Source organism: Protobothrops mucrosquamatus, unplaced genomic scaffold, assembly GCF_001527695.2.
Source record: "Protobothrops mucrosquamatus isolate PMUCROS unplaced genomic scaffold, P.Mucros_1.0 scaffold_271, whole genome shotgun sequence".
Lineage (NCBI taxonomy): Eukaryota > Metazoa > Chordata > Lepidosauria > Squamata > Viperidae > Protobothrops > Protobothrops mucrosquamatus.
In genome coordinates, this window is record NW_015386347.1 from 154,930 (window position 1) to 182,448 (window position 27,519).

A 27,519-nucleotide genomic window follows, 5' to 3' on the forward strand; every position below is an offset into this window, starting at 1 on the left:
TAACTATGTTTTTTTTTAATATTTGAATGGGCTCAGACTGGATTGTTTGTACTTTCCCCATCTCTGCTGGGTACCGTCAGAAGGAAAGGGAATTGAGTCAGACAAGCCATAGTTACTCTGCTGTCCGCAATATGGCTTCTGGCTTGTTCCTAAATGTTGATAGAGATTCTTAGTCATCCAGATCATGGCTTTTTTCAAGAGGCCACTGGGCTTTCTTTATTTTTCCTTGAAGACATTTCGTTTCTCCTCCAAGAAGCTTCTTCGGTGGCAACGTTAAAATTGAACAACCGTCTCTCAACAGAGGGGGAGGGATACGACACCACCTACCTCCTGTCAACAACACGGTCCTTACGGCAGTTCCAAGAAGGTTCCACACCCATTTGCAGATGATCTTGAGGGCACAGACAAACCTCCAAGTGGCCTCAACAACTTTCAGAAAGAGTGTTAAGGACCAGATGACTGCAAGGAATATAAATCCTTCCCTTCCCCACCATTCAGTCAGATCGGAAGAAGCTTTTTGGATGAGAAGCGAAACATCTTCAGGGAAAAACCAAGAAAGTCCAGTTGCTCTTGGAAAAAACACCTTTGGGATGGCTTGTTCCTAACTTGTTCAACAAGTTACGTTTTCTTTTGTATGAATGCCTCCACTGTTGATGGAATCATTTTCAGTCTGAAAAAATGATCCCTCTTTGTCTTCTTATTTCTTCCTAGACTTAACCAACATAATGACTGCTGCATATTAAGGGAAGACACAAGAAAGTCACATGTCTAATATTCTTGGATTTGATTGAAGTCAGCACATCTCTTCATCAGCAGCATCTATGTTTGTATGCACATTTAGCCACATTCCTACCCATTCTGTTCTCAGCAGCAACTTTCAGCATCATCCCCCATCGACACCCCACAAGGTCCTTTTTCTAAATGTCATTTTATTTAATTGCACCAAAAGGCTCTTTTCAAGCAAGACCCATACCGACAACGGCCATTTTTAGATACTTCTTTTTCTTCTTCTTTTTTTTTTTTTAACAGAAAAAGCAGAGCAAAAATCTCTAAATTTGAAATCGAATCTTAAAAACTGCCTTTTAGAGAATACAAATTAAACACTTAGAAATGAACGCCCTCTCCTAAAAAGCCACAAGGATCTCTGGTCTGCTTAACAAATCATGAAGTTTTAAATTAACCCTTTATCCATTTGTTGTTCTGCATTTTTTTTTTTAAAAAAGGATTTTAAAAACAGAGATGGCCAACTAGCAAGTGAGAAATGCTGGCTGTCTTGAGCAATTTTATCCTCACTGATGTCCAGCTGGTTTTTTTTGGGTTTTTTTAGCAGATTTGCTCACATTTTCATTTTGAGGGGGGGGAAGGAGGGGGGAACGTATTTTCAGCTTGCAAGAAAAAGGTCCCCATCTCTCCTTGGATTTTGTATGCATTATGTAAATGTACATATTTTGTATGTAGAGCAATGTGGACCTCCAAAATATGAAATGAAGATTCCATCACATTTATAGATCATTGAATTCACCGTGGCAAAAAAAAAAATAATATATTCCTGCAGTCCACTTTTTAACTTCTGTCTGGAAATTAAATTGTTTCTCACCTACCAGGGTTATAGAAATTGGCCATCTCTGTTTTTAAATCCTAACAAAATGTCCTTGATTTATTGTCATTATAAAAAAAAGTCAATAATTGTAAGAAAGTACCTTTCCTTATTAGAACCCTCTAGCTTAGCTATACTCTTAATACTTTTCAAGATCATGACGTAACGTAAGTTTCTCTAACTTAGTTCCTATATGTGGAGTTAGTGAAAGTCTTTTGTGTTTCTTTAGATGAATAACAAGGAACTTTTTTTTTTCCAGGCCCCCATACAAATCGGAGTTTACTGTGTTTTGGGGACGCCTTCCATTTTTAAGCTTAATTGTGCTACCGAAAGGCCATTGGGAAACAAAGCCAAAACATCCAGTTAAAATATAAGAATAACAGTTATACTGAAAAGCTTAAAAAACAAAAAAAGGGGGGGGAAATCCCCTGTCATTTTTCTGGTTTTTTTTTTCTACTCTCAAAACTAGATCTAGACTAGTAGGTAAGCATTCCAGAATCCATTATTCTGTGTACATTATTGTTGCTATTGTGAGAATAGAGGATTTTATTTATTTTTTAATGCCAGCTTTTATTGTGAAGACATAATGGGTTTAGTCCGGTTTTATCAACCCTTGTTATGCTTGTCCTTGGACCATCTTTTGCGTACTCAAGGTTTGTAGTTGAAAAGTTTACTGTACAAAAAAAAAAAAAGGAAAAAAAATCAAAAAAACAAAAAAACTATTGTTTTTACAGAATAAATTTATTGGAATGTGTATCGGGAGTAAGGTTTGAGGTTGTAAGCAGCTGAGTTAGCGTCATATTTGGCTTCATAACGTGTAATGTGAGGTATTCATGTAACTCGAGTATTAAAGCAACGCATTCTGTTAACACTTGAGTTGGTTATAATAGAACACCAATGCAGAGGGAAGCTTTCTTGTGTCGCTCCCACGGCTTTGATTTGTGGCTGTTGTGCTGAATCTGAAATTCGGAGGCTGTCTGTCTGCAAATGGCCGACAAAACGAGGTGGCGGAGTGATTAGAATTCAGTACTACAGGAGTTCGATTCCCTCAATTGAGGTTGACTCGGCTTTTCATCCTTCCGAGGTCGGTAAAATGAGGACCCAGATTGTTTGGGGGCAAGTGGCTGATTCTGTAAACCGCTTAGGGAGGGCTGTAAAGCACTGTGAAGCGGTATATAAGTGCTATTGCTATGCTAAACCTTCACATCACTGTTAAGGTTTAGAACAGGGGTCTTCAAACTTGGCCCTTTTATGACTTGTGGACTTCAACTCCCAGAATTCCTCAGCCACCGTGCCTGGCTGAGGAATTCTGGGAGTTGAAGCTAGCTGAGGAATTCTGGGAGTTGAAGTCCACAAGTCATAAAAGGGCCAAGTTTGAAGACCCCTGGCATAGAACCTTAACCACTGCCCACTAGTTGGTGCCTAGCCAACTTTGGCTAAGCACGGTTGGGCCTGGTTAATATTTGGATGAGAGACTTCTAGGAAATAACAAGAGCGGAAAGTTAAAAACAAAATCCTGGAACAAAGCAATAGCAAATTATACCTTAATTTGGGCCACAAAATTGATATAGACTATATGATTGCAGCCAGCATTGCCTATGGGTGGTCCTCAACTTACAATCACAACGGGAGCTAGAATTTCCATTGATAAGCAGGGGGTTATTAAGTGAGTCATGCCCAATTTTATGATCTTTTTGGCCATGGTTGTTAAGCAAATCACTGCCGTTGTTTGCCACGGTCATTAAGCAAATCCAGTTTCCCCCATTGACTTTGCTTGTAGGAAGCACTGAGAAGGTCCAGAGCCAAAGAAGGCAAATCCTTAAGAATGTCATCGCTGCTCCATTTATTAGAGTCTGCTAGACTCTAAGTAGGCTTACCGGTGACTCAGTATTGTCCGAGCCAAGATGATTGGATTCAATCAATAAGCACAGGTTAAGAAACCACGGGTTAGCATTCTGGGCAGATGTACTGTAGTTTCCTGGTAGCTCTCCATAATAACAAAACAGCACTATTCACCATCAGCAAGATTGGCAAGATTTCTAGGATGATTGTATTGGTCTTGGATCATCATTTTCCAGCCAAGATTGAAAGCTACTCTTCTCGTATTTTGTCTTTAATATGTCCCCTTGAAAATTTAAAAAAGAAGAATCCAGGGGTTCGGTCAAGACTGACCCCCACCTTAGACAGGGTTGATGAAAAATGTCCCGTCCACCATTCATTCCTGAAACTATTTAATTCAACAGTTGAAAATGAGTTTGGTACAGAGGGGGAGCATTTAGAGAGACAACGGGTGAGAGAGTTTATTAACAAGAGTTTGGACAACACAATGTTTTCAACGTCACCGCCATCACCACCCCACAAAGACTCTTGTAGCGCGTCCCCAACAAAACTGGTTCTATTTGGAGAAAGAGATTCCCGTGTTCGGACGGAAACGGGAAGCAAGCTCTCGAAGAAATATTATGGAAGACAGAAGTCTTTTATTTTCAATAATTTTGCTTCCAACTTGGGACCCCGTCTTTGCGACACCCCACAGTTTTGAAGCCATCTTCCTAGTCCACCTTCTCTTCCAGTTGGGCTTTCATGAAAAACTCAGGGTTGCGGACACAGCGATATGCAAACAGCTGGGGGAGGACTGCATGGATCACGTTGAGAAGGAGAAACCACATCTTCCCTTCATCGGGGACTCTGTAGATGTACGGCGTTCTGGCATGTATGGAAGCGCCAATGTGTGAGAACTGAGCCTGGAAAGCAGAAGGAATGAATTGTGAGTGGAATCAGTGTTAACAGTCCCCATAATCACTGGATGCATTGGCACGCTTGCTTCAGCCAGAGACCCCTCACCCATCGCTCTTGAAAGTCCCTGTGTTCTGGCTTTTTAATGGGATTTTTTAATGGGACTCCACCCCCCACTTCTTTGTTCTGGACCCATGCATTTTGGGGGACTGGGCTGTATGGCAACCCTCCAACATGCATCCCCTTATCTCAAAATCATCATGTGTGCCCTTTCCAAGACACAATCCCCTTCGGTGGCTTGTAGATTTGCATCTTGGGCAAACCCAGCTCATAAAACATTCATTGATCATAGGGCACGTTCACAGCATGTTTCGATTAAAAAAAAATACAAGAGATAAAAACATAAAATATGAAACACAAAATTAAAATATTACAAACATGGGTCTAGATTACAGATATAATTTTTTTTGCTTCATTTGTCACAACCAGGAAATCAATTTAATGGAAACACTGAAGCTAACCAACCGTGGCTTAGTCAACCAGCTAGCCCCATTAAGGAAACCATTAAGTTGGGCTTAACCACCAAACCAAACCAAAGGGAAGCAACCCATATTACGGCTAATTCAATATGCGTCCCCTTTCCATTAACTTGCTTCTTATTTTAAGCACAGCATCAATCAAGCTTGGTACATAATAAGAGTATCCTGTTATTCTGATTTGAGAACCAGAATGTTCTGGAGAGGATCTATGTCTCTGTGTCAGCTCCTGGCATAGAATCAGGACATCCACTAGAGTTTTCCTGCTTTGAGCTTTGACACAATGGCATGTAGTGTTTCCCAAGCACTCGGGACCTCATCTGCTCAAAGGTGAAAAAAATGGAGTAATTTGCTGTTTCCTTTGCTAAGAGCAAAACTTTGGATAGTTTCAGTTTGCTTCGTCTTTAGAGAAGAAGGTGTTGCTTCTTCTCCGATTGGGCTTTCTGGAACATACCGTAAATTTACATCTAAGGTTATGTGCAAGAGCAGAAGTCTGCCAAGCCAAAGAATATTTTTAGCATAAGCAAACATGTAAAGATAGAAGCAACTGGGACAGCTCAGGACTGTGTTTTGTCCTTTGTCTTTCATCCGTCATCCCCTGTTTCAAGCGGTGATTTATTTGTGTATTAGCAATGGTGATGATTGACCTGAATTTATGATCCTTGACTGTGGTCTACAGAGAAAGGGCTGACCAGGTCATGCTCCAGACAACTTGAGCTTTTATGGGCAAGGTGGGCTAGGGCTGATCGGTGGAGAGGTCCAAATATTAGTCTGTATCCTACGATAAGAGGACAGAGAAGGATGGTAGGATGAGGAAATATCTCCAGTGGCAACAGTAGTTCTGTCTGTGTGGTAACAGCATCTGCGATACGAGGAAGATGCTGTATATCTCCATGTTTAAGCTGAGCAGCCATGGAAGATTTCCTGCTATTGGAAAAACGTAGCACAGCATCTTCTTGATGGTGGCTCCACAATGGTGAAAGTTGTCCCCAAGAAAATCTGCCAGCTATCCTGTTTCATCAATTTAGGCAAACATTGAAAACTAAGGAGGTTTGTTCTTTCTTTTTTAAACTGTTTTTTTTTAATGCGACTGTATTGTTGGGTTTGAAACTTGAGCTTTTTCCCTGCCATTAACCACCTTGGGCAATTTTTTAGTATTTGATGAGATAAAGAAGTAAATAATCTACTAACTCTTCTTTTGAGCAAGAATCAGATGTAAGCATCTCTTCCCCATGACAAACCCAGAGAATCAGAATCCTAGATATTAAAGAATACAAGGCCAGAAAACTTCTTGATACGGTAGTAGTAGTAGTAGTAGTAGTAGTAGTAGTAGTAGTAGTAGTAGTAATAATAATAATAATAATAATAATAATAATAATAATAATAATAATAATAATAATAATAATAATAATAATAAAGTTGGAAGGGACCTTGGAGGTCATCTAGTCCAACCCCCTGCTCAGGCAGGAAACTCTATACCATTTCGGACAAATGGCTGTCCAGTCTCTTCTTAAAAACTTCCAGTGTTGGAGGCATTCACCGCTTCTGGAGGCAGGTTGTTCCACTGGTTAATTGTTCTAACTGTCAGGAAGTTTCTCCTTAGTTCTAGGTTGCTTCTCTCCTTGATCAGTTTCCACCCATTGCTTCTCGTCCTGCCTTCAGGCGCTTTGGAAAATAGCTTGACTCCCTCTTCTTTGTGGCAGCCCCTGAGATATTGGAAGGCTGCTATCCTGTCTCCCCTCGTCCTTCTCTTCATTAAACTAGACATACCCAATTCCAGCAACCGTTCCTTATATGTTTTAGCCTCCAGTCCCCTGATCATCTTTGTTGCTCTTCTCTGCACTCTTTCTAGAGTCTCAACATCTTTTTTTACATCGTGGTGACCAAAACTGGATGCAGTATTCCAAGTGTGGCCTTACCAAGGCCTTGTAAAGTGGTATTAACACTTCACGTGATCTTGATTCTATCCCTCTGTTAATGCACCCCAGCACTGTGTTGGCTTTTTTGGCAGCTGCAACACACGGCTGCAATCTTTCTGTCTTTAGCCTCTTTGCAAACTCTTCATCCACTGAATAATAGATACTGGGTGGGGCTCTTAGTACGGTGATATCTCCAGTGGCAACAGTAGTTCTGTCTGGGTAGTAACCGCATTCAGATTGCCCCGTGTGCAAACAACAGCAAAAGAAATTGAATAGGTAGCTTTATCCTTTCTGAGCAGGGATTGAACAGTGGAGTTTATTATGTTAAGCTATGAGGCCTAGGTTGATACAGCATGCTAAATGAACCATCTTTATTTGATTAATACAGTTGCCTGAGTTCATCCAACTTAATTTAACCAGATATGAAGCGCACTGGCTGAGTCTGAACATGTCTGTGAGCCACAAATTAGCTAACCACTCATTTTAGGTTAGCAGGTTGGTCAAACCCAGCCTGTGTGGTTAACTTAGTTTTTGGCTTCAGCGTGTGAAGTTGGAGTTGGCGAACCCTTCTTAATGGCTTGGGTGGTATGTGAACTCAGACGGCGATGATGAGTTTATTCCACTGTTTATATATTTTGGCCAATTCAAAGCAGCAGATATGCCTAATGCTGTCTCCTTTTTCTTCTCTTTTCTCCACAAAACCTTATGAGGTGGTTTGGCTGAGAGAGAGGAAGACTGGCCCAAAGTCGACCAGTTAGTTTTCATGCCTAAGGGAGAAGGGAACCTAGAATTCACCATCTCCTAGTTTCTAGGCCAGCACCTTCACCATGGCGCCAAACTGTGCTCTACTCAGTAAACCATAGCTTAGGACTATCTAGGTTTTAGTTCATGGATCTCGCCCTCTTTTGAATGTAGAAGTAGTACAGAGGAAAACCATGCCTCCAATATGGGATCGTTAGAAATGTTCTGGTCTTACCTGGGCTAGTCCTCCAGCATGAATAAGAGTTAAATCGGGCATCCAGGAACATCCAGGTACAAGCAGACCATATACCGAAATTATGTAGTATGGCACCGAGTAGAACATGTAGGCTAACATCTGAATGTTAGAAGAGAAGAGAATTGATCTCTGCACCTTCAAAACAGCAGCCATCATTTGAACATAGAATAGAGTTGGAAGGGACCTTGGAGGTTTTCTAGTCCAGCCCGTGCTGGAGAAGGAGACCCTAATCATTTTAGACAAATGGTCATCCAGTCTCTTTTGGAAAGCCTTCAGTGATGGAGCATCCATAATTTCTGAAGGCAAGCTATTCCATTGGTTGATTGCTCTCATCATTAAGCAATTTCTCCTTAGTTCTAGGTTGCTTCTCTCCTTGGTTAGTTTCCAACCATTGTTTCTTGTCTTGCCTTTTGGGGCCTTGGAAAATAATTTAACCCGCCCCCATCTTTGTAGGAGCCCCTCAAATATTGGAACAGTATTATCATGTTTCCCCTAGTCCTTCTTTTCCTTAGACTAGACATACCCAATTCCTATAAACCATTCTTCCCATGTTTTAGCCTTCAGTCCCTTAATCAAAATTTATGTGTGAAGGTCTGGTCTCCTTGTACAATTTTGTAAATGAGGCAGAGTGGTGGTTAGTGCTGTGTTTAAACCAGACTGCGGTAAGCTAAGCCATAAATTATGGTTTATGAACCATAATAGTTGGGTACACATACATTGTCAAGTCATAGTTGATATTTTTAATTGATGCAAAATATAAACCCTGCAACTGTATTAAGGGGCTTAAAAAATGCAGCCTAAATGTTGTACAAAGTCAAATAATAAGTTCTTAGTCTAAAAATGTTGACAATTAGCATGATTTCTCCAGTCATGCCTCACATCTCAGGCTAAACCATGCCTGCTGAAGAAACTCTCTTTGTTGGGTTCATATGCATGCATACAGTAATCTCCAGTTTCCAATCCCAATATTTAAATTCACACAGAACTCTAATCCATAACCTTATCCACTCAATTCTGGCTCAGGGTCATAAATTAAAAGTAATCATTCCGGGTCCTCGAAATGTGTGAGCGTAGCTACCAAAGGTTAGGTGTGCATCGCAATGCAACTGTCTCAGTTGGGTTACCTGAAGCTTTGGATAGGCAACAGGATCCTTGAGGTATGGCTCATGAAGTTGGCTGTAAAGTCGACACAGTTCGCCTGGACAGTCCAAAACAATCTAGAGAAAAATTGGAGCCATAATATTTGGATCATAATTTTGGTGCAATAAACTACAGGTTAGGAAATTGGTGTAAATCTTGTTCCAGCTGCCATCTTCCTAGGTAGGTAAGGGAGGAAGAGAGAAAGAACTTGGAACTGTAAGTGTCTGTTCTTAACCACACGGATGTGATGACAAAGCATGTGTCGAGCACAGGGGAAATCGGGAGATTCAAATGAGTATAAAGATGTATTGCAAGCTTAAGCTCTCTACAAAAATCTGAGCTACTAACAGTCAAGAGAAATGAGCGGGAATTAAGAAAAAATTCAAGGTGAGCTGGACTTTTGGGCATGCACGGACTCGTGACTTATGATGCATTTGACCCCTCCCTCGGGTTTAGCCTGGTCACCTCCTACAACGTGCAGAGTTACAAAACATGCATTGTGACCTTATGTGACACATCCCACCCTTCTGGACTTGCAATGCATGCATGGATTCGTGACTTATGATGCATTTGACCCCGCCCTCGGTTTTAGCCTGGTCACCTCCTACAGCATGCAAAGTTACAAAACATGCATTGTGACCTTATGTGACACATCCCACCCTTCTGGACTTGTAATGCAGCATTGCACACCAATTCATAAACCTTATCACACCTGCCCACCCTCCCCCCATGGATGTGTATGTCCGGATGCTCACCTTTCCTGCCCCCATGTTAAAGTTTAAACATAGAAGCAAACTTAAATGCTTTTCAATTCAAATTTAATGCTTTGCGCAAAGTGTACAGTATATAGCACACACCTCATGTTATAAGATTCCGGTCTCTTTATTCTATTCTTAAAAAGAAAAGAAAGAAAGAAAGAAACTTACCATGCCCCTGAAGAGGCAAAATCCAGTTGCCAAAATGAAATACGAAGCCAAGAGAAAGTCAGTCGGTCTTCTCAGAAGATTTTGCTTCTGAACTTCTTTAATGATCTGCAACGGGGAGGGAAGCCCTGTTAGAAGTCTGCGCCCAAAGCAGCAAAGGGCTGTGTGGCATCACTGCAAAACAATGTACTTTGTACCATATGCCAGATGTCTTTTAGGAGGCGCCTTGCCTCTGCAATTTAACAGTTTGATTTTTCAAGCAGGTCCAAAGTGTCAAAACAGTTTGGGAAACAATGCACAGACTTAATTCATGCCGCCTGCCAAAAATCGTGTGGTCGGCTGAGTTTGGGCTGCAGTGCCCTAGGAGGCCTCAGCCATTAGCTTTCCGATCCATGATTTATGGTTTAGCGTGACCTATCCACCCAGCCAAATGTTATAATTTTAACAATGGTGCAAACCTCTCCAATTATACCTAATTCCATAATTCAGAGGGAAGCAAACTACGGCTTAGCATGTTTCAGCGTCTTTTTGTCCCCGGTCCCACCAAAACAAAACAAAAAACAAAAACCCTGGAAGAAAAATATATCTCAAGAAACAGAAAACCCGTTTCCTGACTGGGTCTGGAGTACAAACGGTTTTGGAGTCGAGCCAACTGAAGCAATTGCACTGCCATTTACTGCAGCTCTTACAAAAACAAGAGCCGGCAAAAAGCAGAAGGAGAACCCACAAGTAGCAGCATGCATTGCTTTCTGTGGAAAAGATTTAGCCTTGTTAGGTTGTTTGAGGAAGGCTTCTTCAACGGGGGGGGGGGGGGAGCAGAGCTGGAAACCAAAGTATGTTTAATGGTAGACTTTCTTTGCCACTTCCTCTTCCCTTCAAAACAAAACCAATATTTATATTTCCCCCTAAGGCGAGATGTTGGTGATGCCCAGAATGTTTCCCTCTATACAGGTAGTCCTTGACTTACGACCGTAATTGAGCCCAAAATTCCTGTTGCTAAGTGAGATGTTTGTTAAGTGAGCTTGGCCCCATTTTACAGCCTTCCTTGCCTCAGTTGTTAAGCGAATCACTGCAGTTGTTCGGTTAGCAACACGGTTGTTAAGTGAATCTGGCTTCCCCGCTGATTTTGCTTGTCAGGAAGTCGCCAAAGGGGAACACGTGACCCTGGGACCCACTGCGACGGTCATAAATATGAGCCAGTTGCCAAGCGTCTTAATTTTGATCACGTGACCCCAGGGAGGCTGCCCCAGTCATAAATGTGAAGAAAGGTGGTAAGTCACTTTTTTGGTCGTAAGTCACCTGTATTGAGGTTTAGGAGAACGTTTTTTGATGGCTTTTTTCAGTACTGTCGTAACTCGGAATGAACTATTCCCCAAAGGTGCTTTTTCAAAAGGCAACTGGGTTTTCTTTGGGTTGATTTTTTTTGGAAGACATTTCGCTTCTCATTCAAGAAGCTTCTTCAGTTCTGACTCGGAACTGAAGAAACTTCTTGGATGAGAAGCAAAACGTCTTCAAGTTTAATGAAGAGAAGGACGAGGGGGGACATGATAGCAGTCTTCCAATATCTCAGGGGCTGCCACAAAGAAGAGGGAGTCAAGCTATTTTCCAAAGCTCCTGAAGGCAGGACAAGAAGCAATGGATGGAGAAACTAATCAAGGAAAGAAGCAACCTGGAACTAAGAAGGAATTTCCTGACATTTAGAACAATTAACCAGTGGAACAACCTGCCTCCAGAAGCCATGAGTGCTCCAACATTGGATGTTTTTAAGAAGAGACTGGACAGCCATTTGTCTGAAATGGTATAGGGTTTCCTACCTGAGCAGGGGGTTGGACTTGATGACCTCCAAGGTCCCTTCTAACTTTATTAAAGTTGCCTTTTGAAAAAACACCTTTGGGACAGCCATGACCGGAATGACTGAGAATCTCCACAGACACTAAACAAACTGTTGTAAGTCAAGGACATGGCAGGATTCTGTGCATGCTGAGTTAAGCAGAAAAATGTCTTCATTTAGGATGAAATGACGTGTTCCAGGCCTTCGGAGCAGCGATGTGAATTGTTTGGTTTTGGCTGAGCGCAAGGCGAACCCAGCCACGGTTCACGCAAATTGGGTGCCGCTTAAGAAGGAGCCTGGCAAGTCACAACGACACGTTCAGAAAAAGGGGAATCGGATGATCGAGAGACTCTTAATTCTTTTGAAGTTCAAGCCTTTTTCCTCCTTTTCATAACAACAATAATAACAAGAAGAATACCTTTGTTGGGAAATAGTCATCCGCTGGTGGTTGATTATAGATTTTGAAGCCAGCCCATAGTGGGAGACAAATATACGGCACACTTAACAAAGATACAGGACACACTCTTGTTCCATATTTTCCTATTCGGCAACAGGGAAAACATGAATGAAGGATTGTTAATGGCAGGTTGAGCAGAGCAATCTTTTGCATGCCTATTCAGATGAAAATCACAACAAACTCAGTGCAGTTTACTGCTCTTGTTTGCATGACAACGTTAGCTGGGTTATTTGAATCCTGGTTTATTCAGGTATCCCATTTTCAAAGTTTCACACAGTGCATTCAGACATGAGATAAGGTCCCTGGCTGGGCTCACATATCAGACTAGCTTGCAACAATATTCTCTTATCATGAAGACACAGCCAATTTCATGCAAATGTGCCTAATCTCCAGATGTTCTGTCTGGGAACTGTAGCAGTTCTATTCAAGCACATCTGGAGGGAGCTAAGCATCCTTTAACTGGATGATCACCAGATGTGTTAGGCGACAACTCTCAAAATTCGCAACCAACATGACCAACTCCATACTGGTTGATATTTATTCCAAGAAATGGAGACAAAATGAAGAAGGAATGCAAACATTCTCCTTTGTTTTTGTTTTTTTAAAAATTTTCCTCCAGGAGGTGCCAAATATAAATCTGAGCATATTCCAGGTTACAGGATAAAATGCTAGGACACAATTTACTTTCACTTTACTAAATTGTGACTTATTATTTGTTTTTTTAGTTCAACTGCAGGGGTAGAGTCTCCTTCCAGTAGGGTTCAACTCCTGGTGACTTCATGCAGTTTTCTTGGAACATAACAAAAGGGATTAACCACTGCTTTGTTGCACACAGAATGACACAACTGACCGCAGCCAACTTGCCACAGTTGGGACTCACTGTGGGACAATCAGCATGGTCAACTCACCATGAGACAACTCCTGCAGGACAATTCAACAATTCAATTTAATTATTTAAAAAAATATTTTAATTTTTGTCATTCATATTTCATGTTGTCCCTCCTTTGGCATCTTTTCTTTGATGATTCTATTCCACTGTTTCTTCGATATTAGTGTAACTCTTCTCCCATGGTGAGTTGTCCCATGCCAAGGCAAGTTGGTTGTGGCGAGTTGTCGTAGACCGGTTGCAGGATGCATTTTTTACTTTCCAGCTAGTGTGCAATTCTAGCTTAGCCAATCTCCCATCGCAGCAGAAAACATACCTTGTGCTGCTTGGCTTTTGAGATTGGCCAAAGTTAGTAAGATGCTCTCAATCTGCTGTAGGATACTATATATAATATGCATTTCATTGGTAACCACTGATCTCGTTGCCTTGAAAATTCAAGACTCTAAAAAGAAGTCAATTATTAAAGTCCCAAAGCAAAGTGTATTCTTAATGTTTCCTTACCCACAATGTTTCCAGGGATAAAGACAATTATGCTCATTGTGATGGATCCCAGCCAGTACAAGCCAATCATCCGATAATTTTCCCTGCCAGAGAAAAATAGAAAACCTTGCTTTCAGATACCGTTGTGATGCATGTTCTCTTACTGGAGGTACATTCAGACAAACAATATGTGCCTATATATTTATAGTCGCTGAATGTACTACTTTCACTAAATAAGTGGGTAATCGCATTGCATTGGCTTAAAACATAAATAGGACCATTTTTTAAATATTCAGCCTTACTGGCTCAAGAGCGCTTCCTGACACTGATGTCCCATAACAACTCAATCATTTTATATGCTGGATCTTTGTTCTTTTCTGCTCTTTATCATTGTTGTCATTATTTAATTTGAGGAGGGTTTTCTTCTGAGTAAAGAAATCGGTATTTATTTCCCGTCTGCTGTTAAGGCAGCACATAGAAGTTTTGGAAAGGAAGGCATGAAAACAACCCAACAGTCGCCCCTGAATGTTAGGCATAGCCCCCACAAATGTCATGCTTAGCCCCCCAAAGTCATGCTTAGCCTCCCCAAATGTCATGCTTACCCCCAAAGTCATGCTTAGCCCCCAAATGTCATGCTTAGTTCCCCCAAATGTCATGTTTACCCCCCAAAGTCATGCTTAGCCCCCAAATGTCATGCTTAGTTCCCCCAAATGTCATACTTAGCTCCCCCCAAATGCCGTGCTTAACCCCCCCAATGTCATGCTTACTTCCCCAGTCATACTTAGCTCCCCCAAATGTCATGTTTACCCCCCCCCAATTGTCATGCTTACGTACTCCCAGGCAATGGCAGCCACCATCAAGAGATACATCAGATAATGAACGGAACCATCCCAGTAGCAAATCATGTGGCCATAAGCCGTGTTCAGATAAGGTTCGCCCTGTGGAAATAAGCACACGAGTAACTGAGTGGCCGAGAAGATAAGGCCACCCAGCAGTTACAGCTGAAACAAAAAAGCTGTCTGGCGTTTTAACCCCCCCAGAGATAAAATGTGGCATCATGATAGCCTTGGTTGTCTTTGCAATGAATTTAATTCTCCCACAGAGTCTGATGGGTTTTTCTCCAACGGAAGAGAATATTTGTAGCTCCGGGTTGAACTGTGGGGGTCCCTGATGCTCCCTGATCTTGACTGTTTGCCTGCAGATGTTTCATTGCCCAAACAGGGCAATCAATGAACTACCAGCTAGGACAAACAATTAAACAATAAACGACAGCCTAATCAAGGAACCGCCAAGAACACTCCCAGTAATACTGACAGGGGAAGCCACGAGGACGGGATCTCAGTCTTTTCTTCACCCTGGACATCTTTCAAATACCATTTTTGGCCAGGGACCACAGCCACAGACCCCCAAGACTTAAATCAAGATTTAAGTCTTCAAGCCTTTGCGGAACCCCTGTGATGACACTGCATCGCTCCACGATATACTAGTGCTAGTATATAGTATATACTACTATACTATATACTAGTGCAGTGGTTCTCAACCTGTGGTCCATTGACCCCTGGGAGTAAACCTCACTCCCTTCTAGTGCTTCTACTCCCAAGTCATTCTCCACTTATCTTTATTCAATGCTCATGAAGTTTAGCTTTCCTGAATTTGCATAACACCTGGAGTAATATGCAAATCCAGCTTGGTTTAATCTAGTAGACTAAAAAGTGGTTTGGCAAGTTTAGCATTCAATCTGTCATGTGTGGTGCAGATTTTATTTTATTTTATTTTTAAAAAAAAGCTAATTCCAATTTTAAATCTCCATGTAAAGCTTGTTCAAAGCCATCAAGACCTGATAAGCATTCTATCCACGGGCTAAATTGTGGTTAACAACCGAATAACTCAGCGTTGTCAGCATGCTCAATTGTAAACATTGGATCACACAATGCTCTGAGACACAAACTAGTTTTGGGTCTCAGTGTTAATAGCACTTTATAACACCTTGGTAAGGCCACACTTGGAATACTGCATCCAGTTTTGGTCACCATGATGTAAAAAAAAAAAAATGTTGAGACTCTAGAAAGAGTGCAGAGAAGAGCAACAAAAATGATTAGGGGACTGGAGGCTAAAACATATAAGGAACGGTTGCTGGAATTGGGTCTGTCTAGTTTAATGAAGAGAAGGATGGGGGGGGACATGATAGCAGTCTTTCCAATACCTCAGGGGCTGCCCCAAAGAAGAGGGAGTCAAGCTATTCTCCAAAGCACCTGAAGGCAGGACAAGAAGCAACGGATGGAAACTAATGAAGGAGAGAAGCAACTTAGAACTAAGGAGAAACTTCCTGACAGTGAGAACAATTAATCAGTGGAACAACCTGCCTCCAGAAGCGGTGAATGCTCCAACACTGGAAGTTTTTAAGAAGAGACTGGACAGCCATTTGTCTGAAATGGTATAGGGTTTCCTGCCTGAGCAGGGGGTTGGACTAGAAGACCTCCAAGGTCCCTTCCAACTCTTAGTAGTAGTTCCCCTTTTATCCGCATATGAATCCAGCTGCAGGTAGTCGTCAACTTATAACAGTTCATTTAGTGACCATTTAAAGTTACAACAGCACTGAAAAAAATGAGACATAACCATTTTTCACACTTACGACCATTGCGGTATCCCCATGGTCACATGATCAAAACATGGCAACGGACTCGTATTTATGATGGTTGCACTGTCCCGGGATCATGTGATCCTCTTTTGCAATCTTCTGACAAGCAAAGTCCATGGGGAAGCCAGATTCACTTAACAACCATGTTACTAATTTAATATCTGCAATGATTCACTTCACAACTGTGACTGTGTCATAAAAAGGGGCCAAAGTCACTTTACCGCCGTCTCACTTAGCCACAGAAATTTTGGGCTCAGTTGTGGTCCTAAGTTGAGGACTACATATACTTCCTTATAATTGAATTTAACTGCCAAGGTGACGGTGAGGAAGAAATATATTCTCTTGTTTGTACCTGAAGAATCATTCAGATCAATTTGGCGGGAAACCAGTTAAGAACAGAAATGAATACAAACAAAATGAAGCTTGCTGCTAGCCCTCAACAAATTGTATCTGGAGGCTGTGCGCTGCTCCGAATGAAATGTAAGAACATTGTTATTCAATTCATGTACTATCACCTTTGGACAAAGTCTGTGCAAAGGCAGGAAATAGCTGTGTCGGTGATGGATTTTGACCTTTCGTGACTCACAAGGTCACTGCAGCATCGCACACGTCCAGCTTGAAAGCCTCAAACATACAAGCAAGGAAGGGGATCACAAAATCAGAGGGATGTGCAAACAGCAGGTGATCCATTCATGGCTTTAATGGATTTAAGATCACACACACACACACACACAAAAGATGAGTTGTGCACTTTCTGCTCTCTTCAAACGAAAGGTAAATCATAGAAGTCCATTGTTCCTTCCAGAAACCCTCTCCAATAACTCAAGCCTGCAATTCTGAGAATCTGCAGCTTTGCAGAGGTTGCGGTTTACTTCCTGATCATAAAATTCTCAGCATCCGCTGGCCAGCCTCCAGCACACCAGAATTCAGAATGCAGAAGTGAACAATCCTTTGAAAGCACTGCACTAAACTTCACTGCTTTCCACTCAAGTATTCCAGGAGAAAATAGCAATAGCAATAGCACTTTAGACTTGTATATCGCTCCGTCGCGTTTTACAGCTCTCTCTAAGCGGTTTACAGAGTCAGCCTATTGCCCCCAACAATCTGGGTATTCATTTTACTGACCTCGGAAGGATGGAAGGCTGAGTCAGCCTTGAGCCGGTAAGGATCGAACTGCTGGCAGTTGGCAGAGTTATGGAAAGAAGGAAGGAAGGAAGGAAGGAAGGAAGGAAGGAAGGAAGGAAGGAAAGGGCAATAGCAACAGCACTTAGACTTATATACTGCTTCACAGTGCTTTACAGCCCTCTCTAAGCGGTTTACAGAGTCAGCATATTGCCCCCAACAATCTGGCTCCTCATTTTACCGACCTCGGGAAGGGTGGAAAGCCGAGTCAACCTTGAACCCCGTCAGGATCGAACTCCTGGCAGTGGGCAGAGTCAGTCTGCAATCCTGCATTCCTAACCACCGCGTCACCGGGGCTCCCAGCTGCCTACCCACTTCCTCCACCCCTAATGAGCCATGATTACCTATTTACCTCTTTCAAGTAATAAGTCATGAATCCATCGATTATCCCATCGTGTTCTAGCCCAATAATTAGATTGACGATGCTGGTGAAAGCGAACACCGCGTAAACTGCAGCAAAACCAGAGAAGAAGGAGGAGGAGGAGGGGAAAAAAAGCACTTTTTAATTATCATTGCACAAGTCATTTTTTTATGCAACGGTCTGGCCCCGTTCACAGATGTTCTTTTACAGATGTTCAGATGTCATCAACCCCATCCTCTATTTGCAGCCCTCTTGTTTTCACCTATCTTTGGGATAGGGCAATGGTGGCGAACCTATGGCACGGGTGCCAGAGGTGGCACTCAGAGCCCTCGTGCTGTGGCCCCAGTCCTAGGCCTTCAGCTGGGTTTTATGAAACCTTTTCGCTTTAGGCCTCCGCTGCCGTGTGCAAAAAAAACACAAAGGTTCAATCAGTCGATTTCAACTTCTCGTGGGAAAAAAAAAGATCTTGCAAAGTTGGAATTGATTGATTGAACTTTTTAGTCCCACCCAGTCTGCCATTACCACTGCAGCCACGCCCACCCAATTGGCCACATCCACCCAATGGGCCACACCCACCCAATGGCCCACACCCACCCGGCACTCGATGATGCTTAAGTGGGTTTTGGGTTGCAGTTTGGGCACTCAGTCTCTAAAAGGTTCGCCATCACTGGGATAGGAAGTGGAGATGCAAATGGAAAAATGGAATAAAAGCTTTTGCTACCGACTGAGCTGTGAAAAGCAGCCTCCGGTTAAGCCAGAATTATTTTTATTATCATTGTTACAATTATAGCCACAAGATGCTTCATGCTAAAACATGGGTGAGATTGCAAATCACACTCAGTCAAAAATAAAGGAGCTGCATTGTGGTTTAGTGCAGGCCACTGTCTAAATCTCAGACTTACCCCAACGTGTTCTTATGTCAGGAAACCTTAATTTCTTAGATCAATAATTAATCATACACACCACAGTTGTCTTTGCACAATACATTAAACCGGATCTAGACACGGTCTCAAGAATTTCATTCATTACATTGTGCAAATTCAGAAAACGAATGAATGAATTCAGTCCTGTGCATTGTAAAAACTAATACTAACCAGCCACTAAAGCATAGTGTTGGATTTTGGCTTAACGTTAGTTGGCATTCAGGCAAATTCAGCCAACTGCAGTTAGTACAATGAACTGTAGTTAAACTATGGTTTATTGCCGTGGGATTTGAATGATAGATTAGCCAGCTCCGGTTTACTTTTTCCACACCACACCAATACGTACCATAGAAAAGTGGATCGCTTGGGGGTCTCCTTTTCACCAGAAATCGAGCTGCCAAGCCCACTAAGAGCAGAATCAACAATCCAGCTACTACAATGACCCAAGAGCTACAGGAAATAAAAAGAAAAGTGAGAAACCAAAAGAGGGGGGGGAGAGAAATAGAGTTTAACATGTTTTCCTTCACTTCCTCAAATAAAACCACAGGAAAACAGAAATGCTGATTTCAACCAGTGCTTTTCTTCCCTTCCAATTATGTACTTCAGAGCATCCCAACATACACAGGAAATCATTACTGAGAGCTCCGTGGTGGAAAATCTGGAAGGGTGAATAATTTTCCCTGCAAGACCAAGCTTGCCGATCTTTTGGCAGTGCAGAACTGGATTGTAAGAAGCCTCCGATATTTATCACAAGAACCACAACAAATAATGAGAATTGCCTTTTCTTTGACAAATGCAGCTTGGCCTCCTGCGAGTCAGTGGTTAGAGGAACTGTGAAGCTTCAGAGGGGAGTGTAACTTGCCAATCACTTCCTTTCCCTCCTCAAAATATTAATACCAGCAAAGAAGAAGGCCCAAGCCGCAAAAACACCGCTGTTAGATTTTTGTCGTATTTCGCTGGCTTCGTTAAGACGGAGGAGGGGTCAGGTTTGAGAAGACAACTGCAGTTTCATGAGATGCTCCAACAGATAGCTGGACTTCTTTGGACCAAGCTAGTTGTGTTTCTGGTATGCTCCCACTCAGCCAAAGATCTGGTTTGCCTGATACTCCAAGATCCATATTCCAGATGCAGGAAACGTGCAAATTTAAAGAGTTTAATAAGTGGCCAACGTGTGAAATTGCAGACAGGACACAAAGACTTTTAGGGCAGAGGGAAATCAAAAAGAGGGTGTTTTTTTTTCCTGCCCAGCTGGTGTAAATTATCTTGGGATGGAGCCTGATTGAGATCTGTATTATCTATCAGATGGTGGGGGAGAGGACCAACATCTTGTTTGGAGGCAGATTTTAGGAATTTCCTTATAATAAGAGCTGTCAGCCAGCGGAATAGCCCAACTCCTTAAAAAGGTGTTTTCCTGGTCACTCCATCTCCTTAAACAGAATTCAGCAGCAGTTGGACTAAATGACCTCTCAGGTCTCTTCCAACTATGATTGTGTGATAATAACACCGGGAACCCAGCCATAAATCAGGTCTACCCAAATGGTGATTTGGTGTGGCAAACGAACCCTGTAGGTACATTAAGACAGCTACATTTGTCGTAGCTATTAACCAAACTTTGGTTCCTGCAGCACAGTTCACTTCCCCTACTGACTGCAGTGTGGAGGATGAAAGCAGATGAGCTGACTGTTGCCTTTTGTGTTCCTGAGCGTTTTAGCATCCTTCAGTTGCAAACTGCTGCTGATGTCCTTGGAGGGAGCAAGCAAAGGGCAACAACGAGGAAGAAGAAAAATGGAGAATCAACAGCTGAAGCACTCTGACTATTAGCTTTGGCTAGAAGATCTGTGGAATAATGGTTAAAGGGCTGCGCTATAAATAGGGAGACAGCCATCGTGGTGCATGGTATGGTGTAGTGATCAAAGTATCAGGCCAGAAATCAAGAAACTGGGTATTCTAGTTCCACCTGAGGCACAAAGCCAGCTAGGTGACCTGGGGTCAATCCCTCTCTCTCAGCCCTAGGCAAGCCACTTCCAAAAAGCCTCCCAAGAAAACTGCCAAGATTAATCCAGACAGCCCCCAGGAGCCAAGACTGATCCAAAGGCAAAGATATTCACTTGAGGGCCAGTTTGGTGCAGTGGTTAAGACATCCGGGCTACAAACCAGGAGGCTGTGAGTTCTAGTCTTGCCTTAGGCACAAAGCCAGGTGGGTGACCTTGGGCCGGTCCCTCTCTCTGCGCCCTAGGAAGGAGTTAATGGCAAACCACTTCTGAAATCTTGCCAAGAAAACTGCAGGGACTGATCCAAGGGGGTCAACCAAGAGGCAAAAATTAACACAAACAAGCACACACATAAACCCACACACACACACAAAGAGGAGGGAGATTCACACTTTAGTCTCTCCTCTGCTATCCGTGCCCCAGTGAGCAAGCTGAAGGTAGTGCCTTTCGCTCCATTACTGGCATTTACATCGAGCAAATAAGTACGCTAAGTAATGTCCAGGGATGCTGATTCTGATTGAAAGTTGGTCTCTCTCTCTCTGTCTCTCTCTCTCTCTGTGTCTCTCTCTCTGTCTCTCTTTGCTGAGCTGGGGCACATGGGCTCTGAGGAGAGAGCATTTGCATTCGGGCCAAGCCTGCCACTTCTCTCTTGACAAATGAACCTCTGGCATTTCTTCTGGAGAAAGCAGCTGCTGGCTATTGTTGTGCCCCTTTCCACACCATGTCAGCGCAGGCAACAGCCAGCCAGAGGGCAGGGCGGCTTCTAAAAATACCAGCCCAGCTTATGCAAGTGACCAAAAGGCCCGGCTTCCTGCTCTTGTTCCTGGCCCGGCCCGGCTCTCCCCAGGGTACCTTCTTGGCCATCAGATCAACAACAGCCTGTTCAGCATGTTCCCCTTTTATATAACCTGAAACACAATCTGTGCAAACTCCAGGTATTGTTCCAGGGGCAAAGGACATCCAGCAGCAAGACAGCCAACTGGGTGCACAAAATGAGCAGAGATGCCTGCCCCAAGTCGGTGCCTTTCTGATTGCCAGACTGGGGAAGGCCACGAGTGTTTTCTGTGCAAGATTTATTATTATTAAACCAACTTATATGGTTGCCCAACTCACACAGGGATGACTTTGGGTGGCTGTACAACATTAAAGAATAGAATAGAATATGGAATGGAGAATAGAATAGAATAGAATAGAATAGAATAGAATAGAATAGAATAGAATAGAATAGAATAGAATAGAATAGAATAGAATATGGAATGTAGAATAGAATAGAATAGAATAGAATAGAATAGAATAGAATAGAAAGATTGTAGAATAGAATAGAATATAGAATAGAATAGAATAGACAGATTGTAGAATAGAATAGAATATAGAATAGAATAGAATAGAATAGACAGATTGTAGAATAGAATAGAATATAGAATAGAATAGAATAGAATAGAATAGAATATGGAATGTAGAATAGAACAGAATAGAATAGAGTAGAGTAGAGTAGAATAGAATAGAATAGACAGATTGTAGAATAGAATAGAATATAGAATAGAATAGAATAGAATAGAATAGAATAGAATAGAATAGAATAGAATCTTTGTTGTCACTTTAAATGTACACTAATCAGCCTACATTAAAATAAAATTGTGTTGCATTCAGCTCTAAAAAAAATACCATTATGCATATACCTCCCACCTCCCCCAAACACACACATACATATATGACACAGAGAAACATCACAGTCTAGTTCGAATGTATACAAAAATCCACAACGTAAAAATCTCTCCCTGTGGCAGCAGCAACACAATCAAATCAAATCTTTATTTGGTCACAGACCATCAAACGCAGGAGTCACAATTCGTTAAGATAAAAGGAAAAATGTAGTTATTCTAAAACATAACTAAAAGGGGTGAGAGTGAATACTATGGCGTACTCTGCAAATTACAGAACAGTGCTTGGCTGTGGTCAAGGATATTAAATCAGATTGATCTGATAATAACATCCACTCCACCCGATGACAGCAAGCAACATAATCAGCTCCATCTCCATTCGGGGACTCCAGGCCCTCTGATCAAAATCACATCTTTAGGCTTTTTGGAAAAGCAACAAGCTGGGGGCTAATCACACCTTGGGGCACGGGTGTCAAGCTCGCAACATCACGTGACGTGTCGTGACGTATCGCAACTTTTTTGCCATTGCCGGCAATGGGGTGGGCATGGTTTTGCTATGATGCATCTGGCCCACGGGCTGACAGTTTGACAGCCCTGCCTTGAGGGGGGACGATGTTCCATAAAGAAGGGGCCACCACTAAAAAAGCTCTTTCTGTGGTCCCACCAGATATATATCCCCAATAGATGGGACCTGCAACATATTCTGTCTTCAGTCCTGGTGAGCTGGATGGATATTTCCCTATTTGGCAGGAATTTCACAGCATGACCCCCATGCCTTCCTCTGACCCCTCATGCTAGGTCTATGGCCCTGTCAGTCTTGTTAGTGCAGTTTATTTATGACTTAAGAGGTGCTTTGTTTTGCCTTCCGCAAATGCAGGGATCTGATTCTTTTAATCAAGGATTAGGTAGCCCTAAACTCACCTGCTGTTCCCAGGCAATTTGATTGGGCGTGGCGGCACAGAATGTAAGCAACAGGGCAAGGCTGCTTTGTACACCTGGTTTATGACGGTTATGTGTGAACTGCGGCTATTTTTGGCTTGCTCGACGTTCCGCCTGTGAATTTATAAATTGGTCTGGTTCCAAAACTAGGCTGCCGTTTCTATCCTTGTGCTAAAGTGGTTACTTTGATTTGAATTCAGCCCTCTGGGCAAACTCAGCCGTGCTTCAGAGTCCACAGCAGTCTGGCCCAGCATGGCTAACCCGACAGGATGAATAAAAAAAATAATAATAATGACTTACATACGATTTGAAAAACCCGTGGGATTTAATATTCTCCCTTGTGGCATTTGGGGAAAGTTGCTGGAAGACAAACAGCTGATACCGTTCAATTTATTCAAGCCCCTCTCCCTCCCCTCAACCCAATATATACTTCAGCACACACACACACACACACACACACCCCACTCGTCCCTAAACAGACCTAGTCGAATCCAAGGTACTTTATTCTTAAGGCACCCTGCAGACGACAGCAGCCACACCGCTGGATCCCTGTTGACTCAGAAGCAGTGCCCGGCGAGTGCAAATGTAGCTTCCAGCAAGACCCCCTTGAATTCTCCCCACTCCTGCAAATCCCCCCCCACTCCTAGCCTTTGAGATGCATCTCTCCGGGCGGGCTGGGCGGCCAGAGAAACGGGGGCTGCCTCCAGACACCCGGAGAGCTTTTCCACCTGCGACGAAGCTCCGCTTTTTGCGCGCCCCTCTCCCACCGCCCTTGTCACTTCTGCGCCCTCTCTCCTCTTCTTCTTCTCCGCCGCCAGCCCCTTTCCCACCTGACGCCGGCCCCGCTTGGCACCGCGCAGGTGAGAAACGGTCCGCACCTGCCCCCCTTGCTCACCTGCCGGTGGCAGCCGAAGCGTTGAAGAGGTAGGTGATGGGGATGGCGCAGAGGGATAACACGAAGACGCCGGTGGCGGCCGCGGCGCTCATCCCAGCAGTTGGCCTGCTTCTGCTTCTGCTTCTTCCTCCTCCTCCTCCTCCTCCTTTGGCTTCGGCGACGGGCTCGGAGGGGTTAGACCGGCGGCATTCCGCTCCCAGCTCCGGCGCTGGGCTTCAGGGCTGCCTGGCCAGCTCCTCCATGCGTGTCCCGGGCTGGCCGACTCTGCAGGCGTGGGGAGGGTTCCCGCTTGGGTCTCCAGCCCTGCCGCCAAGCTGGTGCGCCCTTGCGCGCCGCTGGTGCCGCTGCTGGAGCGGAGAGGGCGCCCAAAGGCTCCCATGGCCAGAGAGACGCCGCCTCCCGCCGCCCGATCAGCTCAGGCAAAAGCGGGCGGATCTGTTAGGATCCCTCCTCCTCCTCCTCCTCCTCCGCCAGCCCGTCCAGCGGCTCTCTCTCTCTGGGCAGGAATGGCCACCTCTAGGCATCGGGGTACTGAGTCAGATCGTTGCGCAGCCAGCTTTGCGTGGAAGACCCAGGCTGGCCCCCAGATGCTGGGTTTAGGGATCTGGAGCAAAGCCCCCCCCCCCTGGAAATCCATCTCCTCCTCTTCCATCTTCTCACCTGCCCCATCTCACCCGAGGCCACTGGTTTGCTTCTCAGGTCCAATCCAGCTGTTGCCCAGAAGTGGGGGCTATCAGCGTTCCTTGTCCAGGAGAATGATAACAGCAAGGTGGAGCCAGGGTATGAGAGACACAATCTACTTTGAGGTCACTGACACTCCTTTAGGGAGCCCTGGCTGGGACAACCCTGGTTGATCTCAGAAAGCTCTGCAGGACCTGGTTAGCTCTTGGTGGGCCACTCAGAAACCCAGAACCACCCCAGAAGAAAGCAGGGGCAAACCGCTTCAGGACAGCTGCTCCAGAAACAGTGTAGACCTGTCCATCAAGTTCCCCAGGAGATAATCAAGCCAACAGAGGTCTTCCATTATTTTCCCTAGATAAATAAATCCAATCAGCATCACACGTTTTTTTTAATAAGATTTCAAAGCCATTTTGTTCCGATTCAAATTAAGAAATATGCATTGCTCCCACGGTCTGTAAATGAAGATGCTTCATCGGTATCCAAGGCTTGCCAACTTTTTATATACCGCCCTAGATGGGGAGGGACAGTGTTCCTGAAGTTAAAAATATCCTCTTTCTCCATCCAAGGGCTGTTTAGGCAGCCTTGATTTCAGCCCTCAGTATTCCCAACAAAGAGTCTTGCTGAACTGGAATTCTGTGGATTGTAATACTGTAGTACCTAGTACGGGTAGTTCTTGACTTACAAGTAGTCATTAAGTGATCATTCAAAGTTACAACAGCGTTGAAAAAAGTGACTTATGAGCATTTTTCACTAGAGTCCAGGGGTAGGCAACCTTGGCTCTTTTATGACTCGTGGACTTCAACTCCCAGAATTCCTGAGCCAGCCATGCTGAGGGGAAAGGGAGAGGGTTTCCAAGCTGAGCCATGCTGGCTCAGGAATTCTGGGAGTTGAAGTCCACAAGTCATAAAGAGCCAAGGTTGCCTACCCCTGCACTAGACCAGGGGTAGGCAACCTTGGCTCTTTTATGACTCATGGACTTCAACTCCCAGAATTCCTGAGCCAGCTATGCCTACCCCTGCACTAGACCATTGCAGGATCCCCCGTGGTCAGGTGATCAAAATCCAGACCCTTTGGCGACCGACTCATATTTATGACGGTTGCGGTGTCCCGGGGTGATGTGATCTTTTGCAACTTTCTGATAAGCAAAGTCAGAAGGGGTGGAGGGGTTATTATATTATTTTATTATTTTTCCCCTTGTTATTTTTTATTTTTTTTATAGGGTGTCTTTCTATTTATGTAAGCCGCCTTGAGTTGCCTGTGCGAGTAGGCAGCAATGCAAATTTTCCAAATAAGTAAAAATAAAAAGTCAAATGGGGAAGCCAGATTCCCCTAACAACCATGTTACTAACTTAACAAGTGTAGTGATTCACTTAACAACTGTGGCCAGAAAGGTTGTGAAATGGAACACAACTCACTTAACAATTGTCTTGCCTAGCTTGTCAGAAATGTTGAGCTCAATTGTGGTCGTAAGGACTACCTGTGATAGGATTTCTGTACATGTCAAACCCATCTTCAGGAAAACACTAGCATGGTCCATGGAGATTTGATTTTCTAAGAAGCTTTTTGGGCATTTCACTTGAGTAGCCCTTGAGTATTTATTTATCTTTGCTTCCTTTACTTGAGCTTATAGGCTCCTTCTATTGCAAATAAACTGGAGTTTTGGGAGGGAGGTGGAAGATAAATTCAATCTGCTGGTTAATGAGTGCAATAAAGGATAATTTGATTTGCAAATAAATGGATAGACCTTATCCTATCCCTTCCATTTGCATTTAACAATGTCATCAACACTTCCTGGTGACCTATTATTTCTATCCTCTCCACATCTGATTGTCATTCTCTCTTTCCTGCCTGTGATAGGCCTAAGTGATCCTGATGCAAAAGCAAATCCTGTTTCAAAAGCCATTTCCACAGCCTTTTAATGCCATCCAAGGTTAGCCTCAAAATTGAGTTTTTGTTCATTTTGTAGGGAGCCAGTGGCTGAGAACAGTGGCAATAGAGGCAGGACAGGAATCAGAAATGGAGATTACAATTTCCATTTTTATCCAATTTTCTTTTTCAGAAACCGATTTAGGCATAAACTAAACAAGATCAAGATCAGAGCCTTACACTTCAATGGGGTCGCTTAAAAGTTTGTTTGTTTTGGGTTTATTGTAATTTCACCTTGGAAAGCCTTCCTCTACTATATGAAGCTCTCCTATATGGCTCATTTGACATCACTGTGCCAACTATAGACTCTATGTCTTTTACATGATTACATCATGACATGCCCAACATCATTGTAGGTTTTTGCCATACATCTTGTGTGGACTTCTTTCTTTTTTCAGACCTGCCTGGCTGAGGAATTCTGGGAGTTGAAGTCCACAAGTCATAAAAGGGCCAAGTTTGAAGACCCCTGCTTCAGACCAATGGGCAATCTGCCAAGTGGGTGGGTCTGAAATCTTGATTCCAGCACATGGAGGCCAGACCTGCTTTTTTTTCCCCTTTACAGTCACGTGCCCCAAAGACAGCAGACAAAGATTTGAAGCTCAGTTCAACATTTCTCAGTAAACATGTACGTGCAACAATTCTGTGGTGTTGTCATGGTGCTAAACATTTGTCTCTTGAGTTGTTTGCAATAAATGATATGTGAAGTGTGGGATCTGCACTGTTTAGGTCAGGCTGAGGTCAAACTTAGTTAAAAATGTGTGTGGGAAGTATTTTTATATAGATAAAATCATGCTGCGATTGGAGAGCGAAAGCAAGCCAGGTA

At 43.3% G+C, this 27,519-nt stretch overlaps 2 protein-coding genes across 3 annotated transcripts in view; one reads left to right on the plus strand and one right to left on the minus strand.

Annotated features, from left to right (window-relative positions):
- Positions 1-730, plus strand: part of HDGFL3 (HDGF like 3) — a 39,630-nt gene extending 38,900 nt beyond the window's left edge. The window contains exon 6 of the mRNA XM_015831675.1: positions 712-730. Coding sequence (XP_015687161.1) covers positions 712-717 — 6 coding nt within the window. The 3' untranslated portion in view covers positions 718-730. The remainder of the gene's footprint in view (positions 1-711) is intronic.
- Positions 731-3,830: 3,100 nt separating this feature from the next.
- On the minus strand, positions 3,831-24,183 carry TM6SF1 (transmembrane 6 superfamily member 1). 2 transcript variants are annotated; one of them, XM_015831677.1, is made up of 10 exons: positions 24,090-24,183; positions 18,950-19,053; positions 17,672-17,769; positions 14,334-14,437; positions 13,521-13,603; positions 12,095-12,216; positions 9,849-9,953; positions 8,907-8,999; positions 7,762-7,881; positions 3,831-4,338 (listed from the first exon to the last, which is right to left on the minus strand). In XM_015831677.1, the coding sequence occupies exons 1-10, from the start codon at positions 24,179-24,181 to the stop codon at positions 4,147-4,149; spliced, it is 1,113 nt and encodes a 370-aa protein (XP_015687163.1). In that variant the 5' UTR covers positions 24,182-24,183; the 3' UTR covers positions 3,831-4,146. The 2 variants fall into 2 exon arrangements, with proteins under 2 accessions (XP_015687163.1, XP_015687164.1); XM_015831678.1 differs by lacking the exon at positions 7,762-7,881.
- Between the last annotated feature and the right edge of the window lie 3,336 nt (positions 24,184-27,519).